At 34.3% G+C, this 12666-nt stretch overlaps 2 protein-coding genes across 2 annotated transcripts; one reads left to right on the top strand and one right to left on the bottom strand.

Moving 5' to 3' along the window:
- The first annotated feature begins 1311 nt into the window (after positions 1 to 1311).
- Positions 1312 to 3044, top strand: LOC124941091 (huntingtin-interacting protein K). Its single transcript, XM_047481355.1, has 4 exons — positions 1312 to 1509; positions 1629 to 1684; positions 2569 to 2635; positions 2730 to 3044. Exons 1-4 carry the CDS (start codon positions 1381 to 1383, stop codon positions 2808 to 2810), a joined length of 333 nt encoding a protein of 110 aa, XP_047337311.1. The 5' UTR covers positions 1312 to 1380; the 3' UTR covers positions 2811 to 3044.
- Positions 3045 to 3266: 222 nt separating this feature from the next.
- LOC124941089 (phytochrome B-like) lies at positions 3267 to 8447 on the bottom strand. Its single transcript, XM_047481354.1, has 4 exons — positions 6231 to 8447; positions 4753 to 5560; positions 4385 to 4675; positions 3267 to 3782 (listed from the first exon to the last, which is right to left on the bottom strand). The coding sequence occupies exons 1-4, from the start codon at positions 8305 to 8307 to the stop codon at positions 3554 to 3556; spliced, it is 3405 nt and encodes a 1134-aa protein (XP_047337310.1). The 5' UTR covers positions 8308 to 8447; the 3' UTR covers positions 3267 to 3553.
- Positions 8448 to 12666: the final 4219 nt, after the last annotated feature.

Raw genomic sequence — 12666 nt, 5'->3', positions numbered from 1 at the left:
ACAGACCGCCAGGTCTGAGACATAATGCCAGGTCTGAGATTGACCATCAGGTCTGAACCTCTGAAACACTGAATCACTGCACTTCTGATCAGCCAATCAGATTCAAGGCAGTGAAATATGACCGTTGGCATATTTCACCTATAAAAGGAGGCAGTTACAGAAGAGTAAATGCGGGACATTAAGCGACATCAAACTAGACAAGTGAAGCGTTGAGAGCATTTACTACAAGTGATAAAACTGTGTTATTCTAAGAAAGCCTAAGTGCTAAATTCTAAGTGTGTGTTACAATTTCGGTGTGAATTGTAAGAGTATTATCGAGCAGGAAATAAGTCTCGATCGAATTGTACTTGTATTCCTTAGTGAATATCCTTCTCGCGGCTTCGAGAGGAAGGGGTGACGTAGGAGTTTTATCTCCGAACATCCATAAAATCTGTCTTGTTATTTACTTTCTGCCGGCTTCATCATCTAACCGACTAACTTAACTACACCGCTCCAAACCGACTTTATACTAACCATACCGAACTTCCAGATTACCGAAACCGACTCACCATTCTTCAAATCTCCATCATCCGAAACCGATTCCGCCTATCATACAAGTGTGCCGCTTCAACCTGAAAGCAAACCTCTTCCGCGCTTGAACCTAGTTCAAGGGTTTGTGACAGGTTGTGTAGTATTGAAACCCCGGTGTTAATCTCTAACCGGATTAACCACCACCCTACGAGTGAGAACCGCTAACCGGTCCAACCCCCGGTCCACCAGCGGCGACCTAGATCCTAACAAAATTAATCACAGCTCTCGAGTCTCGACCCGACAATCTGAAAACTTTAAAAATTAAACATTATTATATATATAGATTTCAGCATGGATAAAAAGCTGAATAATTGAACCTTCCCATAATTTATATCAATTTCGAGCCATAAATAATAATTGGACCGTTATTATTTTAAATTAAATATTTTAAAATTATTAATTTATGATAATGATTTCATATTTTATTAAAATATTAATTGAATTAAATTAGTGTATACTCTTTGTTAATCACATTTAGTTTGTGATTTTTTAAATTAATTGTTGTATTTTTTTTAATTTTTAAAATTGAGAATTAGTAAATATTTATTAAGTATTATTATATTAGGATATATGTTAGTGAATAATTATTAGTAATAAGTTAATATTTATCATTTCATGCTATATTATAAAATAAATTAGCTTTTAACTTCTTTAAATATTATTAAATCAACAAAGGAAAATTATTTTACTTCAAAACCAGAAAATATTTAAAACTTTGATTTACTTCAAAACTCCCCAAATTTCATTTCACAAATATAAAGTAGAAACCAAAACCCTAGAATACGAGGAGCTCAAAGAAAACAGTCGGCAATGGAGGCAGGAGACGAAGGTATTGAAAGAGTAGTCGACTCTAAGGACTTGCAGCAACAGAGCAAAGCCTTCGACAAGCTCACCGATCATGTCGAAGATCGCCAGCTTGATTCCACCCGCGTTCAAGAGGTAAAACTTGTTTTTGAACAGACGTATCATGAATCGTTGTATTTGTATACTTATAGATGCTAGCATGAGTATATTCTCAGAATGAGCCCCTATTTAATTGTTATTGTTTTTCGTGGTAGGCTATGGCGTCGATTGCCGCAGCTAAGGAAGCTGATTTGAATGCAATGAGATTGAGGTTCGTCTCGTTCGCAATTTACCATCAAACAGCATCTTTCTATTATAGATATGGTTCATATGTGAAATTTAAGCTATTAGGAGTAAAATCCACTATCCTGGCCATTTTGTTTATCTTAAAGGCAAAATCTTCTCTTTTTGGAATCTATTTAGAATCTGTGATTTTTTCCTGGTAGAATTCTCAACTAGTTTCATGTCTTATAACAAATGTTGGAGTTTTCTGTACCTCTTTCTGTTATTGCTTTTCGATGTTGTTTGAGTGAAATCAACAATGGGTGAAATCACCATTGCTCCTTTCATTGGCCAAAGGAGCCATGCCAGCCCTGTTATCAGTTTCTCCATGTGTGTGAAATCTTGAGGTGGATGTGTAGTGGGGTTGTGTGTTATGCAAGCCAATATTCAAACTAGATTTCAGTCACCTATGGTCCTGTGTAACCCACGTTGGATTTTCTCATGTTTGATTCTTTTGTTCTGTGATTTGTATCGGGTGAATGCTTTCTTTTATGTAAATGTCTCATTTATCTCCTGTTTTTATCGGATCCCATTGGTCCTTTGTAATCTCTGTACTGTAATTGTGTGTTTATTTATATGATGAAGGTGATATTTGCATTTACCATAGTTTTAATGAACATTTCTTTCGAAAGAAAAAACTAAGGTTGAAGCTTTTGTTAGGTACAAGGTGCTGTCTAGTAGCTGGTCTTTAAAGTAGTGTCGGAAGAAAGAATCCATTTTTAAACGATAGGTTATAGTTGTTAAAAAGATGTGGTTGAGTCATAAAATCCAAGCTTCAAGAACCGAAATGCTCTTTTATCATTTTCTTAGCATTAGAGTCTATTCCTATTATTATGCCATTTGGACATGATCACAAATTTTGGTTCTCCTCAGGGAGAAGGAACTGGCTGCTGTGAAGATCAACGCTGCTGAGATCGACATAATTGCAAATGAGCTAGAGGTTGATGTTCGTTTCCCCTTTTCCATTTTCCTCTACAACTGCTGGCTTATCAATTATGTATGTTAATGCAATTTTCCATGACATTCGTTAACAGCTGGATAAGAAGGTGGCTGAAAGGACTTTACGTGAACACAAAGGTGACGCTGTTGCTGCCATCAGATACTTGCTTCGCTAGGTGACCTTAACTAGGTATTTGATTTCTGTAACCAAAGGGAAACAAATGTTGTCTTTTCATTTGCATTTTTCATGGAGAGGTGACTATTGATCATGTCTATGCCAATACCCTGCTGCAGCAGCAATACTTTTTATCGAGTTGAAACATTATGTTTTTGTGATTTGTATCTTAGTACATGACTCTTAGTCTCTTACTATGGAAATTCTCCTATTTGTGATACGCAATTTATGTTCACTATAGCTATCATTAAGGTGGTATACAAATGTGCATGAACAGATTGTGTTTGTTCTTGTGGTATTTTTCCCTTCACACATGATCAGTAGAAATTCATAATATGCTGCTTGTCAAAAAAGAGATGTTTGTTTACCCTTTTTTACAAATGAAAATCACATATTAAAGTAATAGTCATATCTTATTAAGATGATATGCAACCAAAAGGAGCACCAATTAATCATGTCCACACAAGTCAGGATTAGAATAAAATAGCTGATCAACATCATCACATCACATAGGATGATGTACTCTGTTTTTTGAAGTAAAATTAGTAATAAAATCAACCACTCAACCTCATATTAAGTTACAATCTACAGTTTTTACCTCTCAATTGGCTCATCATCTTCATCTAGGGGTGAGCTAGTGCAAACAACACATTATTTGTATTCATGACTGAATCTTTCTAGAAGCAGACATCTCTAGTTGGAAGTTTTTTTTTTGGATAGTTCTAAAAGGGCAGTTATCAGTTATCACCCCCCTTGCTCGACGATATTCAAGCCTCTTCTTGGAATGGGAAGCTCGATTGTTACAAGAAAATAGCACCTTTCGGATTCCCTAATGTATTGTACCTCACCGTTCATGAGCTTTAGAATCTTCCTGCACATGCTTAGACCGAGTCCTTCTTGAGTAGACCATCTACTGCTATGGAACATGTCTTGTACAAGCTCTGGTGGAAGTCCTTGTCCCGGGCATGAGATCCTTTTGCATCAAACAAACATTTCTATGTTATTGACACAAAATCATTCCATAAACTAAATAAGCCTTTTTCTCAACAGGAGAAAGATAACACACAAATGCTCAAACCTATCAAAGTTTTAATAATTAATCACATGTTTATCAACTAAAATATAAAAATGGACATTACTTAGGCACTCTGTATATAATTCTAAGTAACTTCTCAAATATATGGTTAGAAAAACGTGTGATTTGAGAAAAATTATGACATTTGTTAAATTGAGTACTTTTTCTAAATTCACCCCTTTTAAAATGTCAAAGGAGGTTTGAATAAAAAAAATTGTGAGGTACTGAAAAAGTTGAAAAAATTTGAATAGAGAAAGAATTGGTATTTTATATTAAAGTAAGAAGATATCCATTTGGGATGAATTCTAAAATAACTAAAATTGTTATAACTCGATTACCGTCGAGTGAAAACAACTCAAATTCGAGTCTAAAATTAATCTCAAATAGCTAATGTCTAAATAACCTAATTTTTCATAATATAAGCCCTTATATATTAGACAGTGAGTTAAACAACATTCAAAATAACCCACATCAAACAAAGCCTAGGTATGGATGGTTACCTGAATTCGATATGTACAGTAGTAACTGCACCAGAGACGTGTTTTAGTCTTGGTTGAACCTGAATCTCCACCCAACCTTGTTCAGGAGCATAACGAACCATATTCAACAAGAAGTCAGCTAAGACCTGTTGTGTTCTTGCTTGATCACCATACACAGCTAATGTCTTTATCTCTTCTGGAATATCCCTAATCAACTGAACCCCTTTTTCTCTAAGCAATAACATCACCTGGCTCACTACAGCATCAATCAGGCTCCCAACTAAGAATTCGGCTTTATCAAGCTCCAATGACCTACCACAACAATTATCAGAACATGCCCACAAACAAAACAATTGTAGCTAAATGAAACCAGCATATACGATACTCACCCGTCGTCGATAATCTCGAGATCAACATCCTTTATTATCTTCAACATCTGTTTCTCACATGAAGCACTTGTCTCTAGAAACTGCTTCTGATCTTCGGTTAAATCAGTTGCCTCCAAAAGCGAATTGGTAAAACGTATACCATTAAGAGGATTCTTTATCTCCTGACAAATGTAAGCCAATTCCTTCATTCTCGCGAAACATTGCTTCTCTTGTTGCCTCTGAACTTTTAAAGCTTGTTGCAGTTCAGGACTTGGTATTTGAATGAAACAGAACGCGCCTATACTTTGTCCATCCATGTTAACCCTCTTATTAGCCGTCAGCAAAGCTTGTACAAACTGCCCGTTTCTGTCAAAGAATGAGAATGGGAATTTATCCGTATCCTGACCTCCAATTGCATTATGCAAAACAATCATGAATTTTGTCATAGCATCCGGGCCTTTTAGCCTACAGCAACTTCCGAAAATCTCTCCAACTAGCATTTTTCCAATAACTTCGCTTCTAGTCCATCCGGTTAGCTTTTCCATTGCGGTGTTCCATTCAGAGCAACAAGTGTTGTCGTCTGAGGCGAATATTGGTGGGATCAATGGGTTGGGGCTGTGTACAATTGCCTTGTAATCTCCTTGAATGTGGATGAATTTGTCCATAACCACTTTCTGACCGGTTACATCCTGACCCACAAAACATACACCCACTATGTTGTTGGCGTAATCTCGGCTATAGCAAGCGTTGACTACCACGAATACAGCCTTTTTGTGTTGCTCAATGCCGAATGTCTTCAGTTTAATTTCTATATTACGATCTTCTTCGCCTGCAAAAATGGAACTTCAATAACAGACTCAGTACCCTTGAATCAATTTGGTTTTTTAAAAGGATTTGAATTTGTATTACTAACTAGGGTCAGTTGATCGCGGTTCAGATTGGTTGTATGAATAAATCAGTTATACCATATCAAGACCTTATGTCCAGAAAATCAGATGTATCAGATATTTAGTAAAACTGGATATCAAAACACTCAATTAAAGGAAATAAAAAATAAAGACACCTAATAGAATAACAATTTTAAATAATTACTAAAGTTGAACAAACTTTGTTAAAGAATATTAAAGGTGGAGTCATGGCCATGAAGGATAAGGATTAAACCATAGTTTGAAAAATTAGAATTAAAAATTCTAACAAATAATAATAGCTAAACATAAAGAGCAAATCTTACATGCTTCAATAGTTAGTTTATATATATGCAGATTATTTGTCCATCTTAGCACCAATGTGTTTTGAATGCAACCAATTTTGTGTACAAACTTGGAGTGATCTTGATTCGGGTTGGTTCAATTTATACTCCTTCAATACCTTGTATTCGAGGGATTAGATATTTTTCGATTTAGTTAGTGTGGGTTCTCATCCTACTACTAACAAAAACGCATAATTGAAAATAAAGTAAACAACAAAGAAAATAAATAATTGCTAGAGAGGCAGGCTACCTTTAAGAGCATTATACAGAAGCTTCTCAACAATAGCTTGAGACTCCTTATAAACAAGATCATGAACCAAAGATTTCTCCATAGCTTCTTCAACAGGCAAACCAGTCAATTCCGCAACTTTAGCATTCCAACCATTTATACACCCATCAACATCCACAGCAAAAATCGGAGCAGTTGCAGTCTCAATCAATCTAACCATCTCTCGCGCAACCGAGCTAAGCTCGTCAATCCCTTGCAATTCCCCACCCCCAACCGGTGCAGGCACAACCGCCTTCGAATTATTATTCCCCTCTGAATCCTTAAACGAATCTCGCAATATAAGCTGCAACGAATGAATTGCATCCATCTCAGCAGTCTCCCATGGCAAACTCCTGCTCTTAACAACTTCTAGAAACGCCTTAAAAGATGATCGCGGATGCATCCTCTGCCCATCGTCTTTATCTTCAGGATGATGCTTAGCACCACCCCATTTAATCTCTTTAGCTGTATGAGATCTGAACCAGAATAAGAAGTCACGTGTAGTAATATAAGCAACAGCCATTCCACAAACCGCGTTCCCTAAGGAGGCTGCACCTTTATAACCTGCATCACCCAAACTGTCTGTGCTTAAACCGGTTGAGTCTCCATGACAGGCCAATAGCCATTCGACTATATCCTTGATCTGAGTTTCGGTTGGTGTGACTCCTAAAGGGTAGTACCGGCCTTGGTAGTAAAGTGCGGCTCCATTGCACTTCACAAGGTCCATTATACTCGGGCTTTGAGTAACAATCCCGGTTGGGGAATCCCTAAGGATCATGTCACACAACAACGTTTGTGTTCTCAGGACATGTTTTTCTGCTAATTGGGAAGCGAGTTGCATTTCCATGTTCAGTTGGAGGCCAAACGCCTGCATTAGGAACTCGCAGGCGTATCGAAGAGGAAATGGAATGCATCTAGCTGAGGTATGATGGCAAACGACGAGCCCCCAGAGCTTCATAGAGTTTCGACCGCCTAAATTTGTTTCATCATCGTTTCCATTTATTATAACCGCCATGGCTAGAGAAGCTATGGAACCCATGTTAGCCATGTATTGGGCATGGCAACCGTGGGGGGCGCGAAGAGTCGAACCTACTAAACAGAGAGGCTGCATGAGGGCGTCGTCTTGAATAACTGGGACGCTTGTTGAATGACAGTCGACGATCATTCTTACTCGATTCTGTTTAAATAGGAATCTAGAGGCTTGAGGGATGTCAGTGGCGGGATAGTGTAAACCGATGTAGGGCTCTAAATCGTGCTTCTTGTTTTCCGCCACAACTTCGCCATGTTCGTCTTCGTGAAACTTGTACACCATTACTCTATCGTAGCCAGTAAGCTCTCTGACGCAGTTGACTACAGTGTCGCATAATAGCTTAATGTCTCCGCCGGGGAGGGATTGTAGATGAGAGATTGCTCGGACTGCGAGCTTTTGCGACTGGACAGCTCCGGCGATGGAGAGAGCAGGATCCTCTGTTCTTGCCGGCTCCAAATCGATGACTATACCAACATCGATTCTGTGGAGAATGGCGTAAAAGGGTTTTCCGGAATTCTTAGAGTGAATCCAGACAGGATTCAAAAGTGTGACTTCCCGCGCGCCAAATGCCCTCTCGAGCAAGACAGTGCTGGAGGGAGTGAAGAGAGTACGGACGTCGGTTCCGATTGTGAGAATTTCGGGTTTCTCGAGGGTGGGAACAGATTGATGTGTCAAACCTAGCAACTCTTGTGCGTTTTCACTGAAAGCAATGACTCGAAATGAGGATTCCTCAACGGAAATCATACAACCGAAGGGCTGGATGTAACCGCCTCTCTGAATTTTGGTCAAATAAGCGGAAATCTGTAGCTCCGGTACGGATTTAGTAGTGGTTTTGACCGATTGGGTATAATCAAAAGACTTACCTGACTCGCCGGATTGTTCGAAGACGGCGTGGAGGCGAGCGTCGACGGTGTACTGTGCAATGGCTTTATTAGTAGGGTCTCTGACGTAGCTAGTGCCTGAAGACTGAGCTTGAGATTGCTGCTGCTGTTGCTGTTGCTGTTGCGATCCCTTGCTTCCTGAAGTCATTGTTTCTCTTCTCTTCAAGTTGGGAATTCGGAATTGGGATCCGATTTCTCCTTGCTTGTTTATTCACTACTGTTGGATTGAGAATTGATCAAGAAATTCCAAATGATGATAACAACGTTTCATGGTAGTGAGAATGAGAGGATCCAAGAACGAACGCACCCCGTTGAATAAAATAAAAGCTGCTTCCCGCCCCCCCCTGATATTTCCTTTCGTTTGTGGTCACCATTCATCCCTTTCTCTTTCCATCCTTTCTTTTTCTTTTTGTATTTCACATATTATTTATTATCATTATTTCTTAAAAGAAAACAATTTTAGTATACAATTTTATTTATTAAAACAACCCCAATTTGGTTGAGATTATTTGAAATATTTTTGGTTGAACAAATCCTTACTTAAAAGCAAGGGATGGTTAATTGGTTATTTCATTATATTATTTTTATTATTATATACAACTAGGAAGATATTCATGCGATGCACACGTATAAAAAAAAATATTGTTATAACATCCCACGTTTATCAAGTTTAGTGTTGAATTTAAAATATGAAGTGTTATTAGTTTAGTTGATTAAAAAGTTGTAATTATTTTGTTTTTGTTAGGTTGTGAGTTCGAAACATACCTATAACATTTTTAATTTTATTTTTAATCGTTTAAAGTTTATGAGTGGGTCAACTCAGAATCCGACCCAAGTATCAATTTACTCTCACATATATATCCAAATTAACCACAGTTCTCGACCCGACCGGACACTTTCAAAATTAATTCAAAATTAAGCATTATATATATATATATATATATATATATATATATATATATATATATATATATATATATATATATATATATATATATATATATAAATTAGTCTAGATTAGATATCAATTATAATATATTTTAGAGCTTCAAAACTTATTTTGAGTAGAGTTGAGTTCCCATTTTGATTTTGTTTTTTTCTCCAACACTAATATATATAATTATATAAAAATATATGATATGACTAATATATATATTTTTTTATATAATTTTAAATTTATTTGTTTTATAATGATATGAATTTTCAATATTAAAATATATTATATAAAAATATCATTTTATATAATTTTATTATAAATTTCTTTTTTAATTTTTTTTTATAAAAAATATGGTATAAATAGGGGTGTTCAATATTTGGTCTGAACGAATATATTATCAAATTCGAGTAAATCGAATTCGAATTATATTTTTGGTTTTCGAATTCAAATACGGTTTTTGGTTTGGTTTCCGAGTTTATGTTTCATCTCGAAAACCAAACCAAAAATCGAATTCATTTTTTATTTTTTATTATTTATTTTTATTATATATTATATAATTTATTACATATTATATATTAAATTATTATGGATTACTTATTAGATCCCTAATATACAACCCAATAGTTCAGTAAATTTATAATTCTTCGTTCATTCTCTCTTTTCTTTATCCGTATACCTTTCTAGCCTTTGTGAACCTTTCAATTGCCCATCTCATCTATAATTTTAAGAATATATAAATTCTTCATCTATCTAGCTATTTCACTAGTAATACTACCACTTTCATCAACACCTCTCCACCGCTATATATTGTCGCCGTCAACACAGTTTTACTTCCGGCGTTCAATTACCGAATATTGACGTTTTGTTACTAAGCTTAGTTTGCGTGATATATATATATATATATATATATATATATATATTATAATTTAAGTAGATAAAATCTTTTTAACAACTTATTTATTTTGTTAACTTTAATTTTTTTTATTTATTAACTTATGGGTAGGTGATGTTCAATATTTGGTCTAAACTGAATATCCGACTGAATTCAAATCGAATTCAAATAAATCGAATTCGAATTTATTTAAATCGAATTCGAATTTATTCAAATCGGTTTGGTTTTAGAAATTTGCTTAAACGAACCGAAAACTCGAATAATCCAAAAACCGAACCAAACGAACACCCCTAAGTATAAACATAGTCTTCTTTGGAATTTTCTGAAACCGAAACGAAAAAATAATCAGTAAAATAACTTTGAAGTAGAATAAGACATGGATGATCCGTCCATTAACATCTATACTCTAGATTTGTGTAAGTGGTAGAAATTATTAAGATAATATTATAATTTTTTATTTAAATAAAAACATTTCTAGTAAAAATTAAATTTACAAAATTTCATATCTTTTATCAGATTAATTAAGATATAAATAAAAATAGAAAAAGAGACTTTTGAGAAGGAATCAAAATGATTTTCAATAATGGATAAGGAATCAAATTTAGTGCATGCACAAAAGAATATGAGCGAATTTTTATGTTAAAAAAATTGTGAAATGTTGATTATTTATACTTCTTTTGTTGATTTTTAATTGTGTTTTTTTAACTCTTGAATATGTAATTATAATTGTTGAGAGTTTGATATAATAATAACAAATATAAACTTTTTAAGAAGAAATTATTATAAGTAATTAATTAAAAATGAAGTTTGACACTTAATTTAAAGATTGGTGGAAAGGGGGCCACGTTGATGGTGGCAAAAGAGAAATATGATTGAAGTTGTTTTGTACTTAGGGAGGCCGTCCCACGTGGGCAGACATAGCTTATTGACCCTACACCCATACTTACTTTTATTTTTTTTCTTCTTTTTTTTTTTTATTAAAAATAAACTTTTATATCCAATCTCTATTTTCTCTTGTCTATTTTATCCATGGCTATCCAATCACATTTCTCACCACACCATCCTCTCCCACTTTTCTATTATGGTTTATAAATCACAACAAAATTATTATGGTAAATTACCATTTTGCCATCCCACAATTATGACGATGACAACTATTATCGATCCTAAAGACATAATGACTTAAAAACGCATAATATTGAATTGTTCATAAAATTGTCAAATTAAAGAGCGCGACGATAAGATTGTGACACTACAAAAATTATCTCAATCAGAATGGTGAGCACACCAAAACACCGGTCAATGGCCAATCATAGATCGGCGTGTGTTGCTAATTAGATGGATCCATGTCCAGGTATTGTCAAGTACTCGATCGTGAATGATCCAATAAATAGGTTGACAATCGTGTGTGACTTCCACTTGGCATGTTATATTTTCTAGGTGGGCTTACCCTATGATATGATCGAGGTCAATGCTTAAGAACTAGTGCATTTTAACATATAAGATTTCGATAATGGATCACTCTTGTGTCTACCTCTAATTAGATTACCCACTTATCCCGAATTTTTAGGATTCCTAGAAGTTCAATTGTGGGCTAGTAGGTTTGACACTATATACATATATGTAATAATAATAAGTATTTTAATATATGGTATCAAAGAGACCTTAGGCATAAAAGTGGGATCTAAGCTTTCAGAAAGTTTGTTTAGAAACCCTCTAATCAACATTATGCAATCCCCTTAGATATTATAAAGGTAAGATTTTTTAAAGCAATGAATTGATAAAATATGTAACAAGTAGCACTTAAGTAATTAAAAATAAATAATCAAATAACAGTGTTAAATTTGCATATAAAGAAAAGTTGAGTGCCAATTTTTAATTATTTAAGAAATTGGATCAATTTTACTCCAAAAACGAATTTAAGAGTAAGAATTGATAAAAAAAAAAAAAAAAAAAAGTCAAAACATTTTTATAGAAAACATTTGGTTATTTAGGCCAAATTATCTCCGGATCAAAGTCTGGGGTTATTTATCAACCCAAATAGCAAATTCAAGGATCCAAAATATATTTAAAATAATGATTTGCTCAATTTGACCAAAGTGATTAAAGGGTGGTATAAAATTAGGGAGAAGAAAATAGGATGAATTGAATCTATAGTATTTGAAATCTTTTATTATTGATCTCTTCTCTATTATAGCTAGTCATTAATAATATGTATTATTAATATTATAGAAATGAAAAAGGTTGCCGATGTGTCATACATCAAAAGAATGATATGATGTCATGCTACAATAGAAAAGAAACAATTATAAAAGCAAATTTGCTTGAATAATAAATTAATATATATAATTAAAGAAATGACAAATATTAAGGACTAAGGGTTAAGTTTGGGCTCATATTTTATTAGAGCTATATTACTAATGATTTTAGTTTTTTTGGAACGGTTAAAATCATTCTATTAAAATCTCAAAAGTGGGAGGGTCAAAAATCAAACTAGACAAACCCTAGTTATGATTAAAAAATGACAATCAAACGAGTTTAAAGAATCTGATTAGTAACAATCAAACATACAAGAAACAAAAATTACAAACAAAGATTACAACATGTATCAAATCCTAATTATCCCAATCCTAATTTTTATTTCTATACCAACATGATATTTCAACATGTTGTCTTCC

This window comes from Impatiens glandulifera, chromosome 6, assembly GCF_907164915.1.
Source record: "Impatiens glandulifera chromosome 6, dImpGla2.1, whole genome shotgun sequence".
Classification (NCBI taxonomy): Eukaryota; Viridiplantae; Streptophyta; class Magnoliopsida; order Ericales; family Balsaminaceae; genus Impatiens; species Impatiens glandulifera.
Note: the sequence above shows the minus strand (reverse complement) of the source record. Positions and strands in the feature narration are given on the sequence as shown.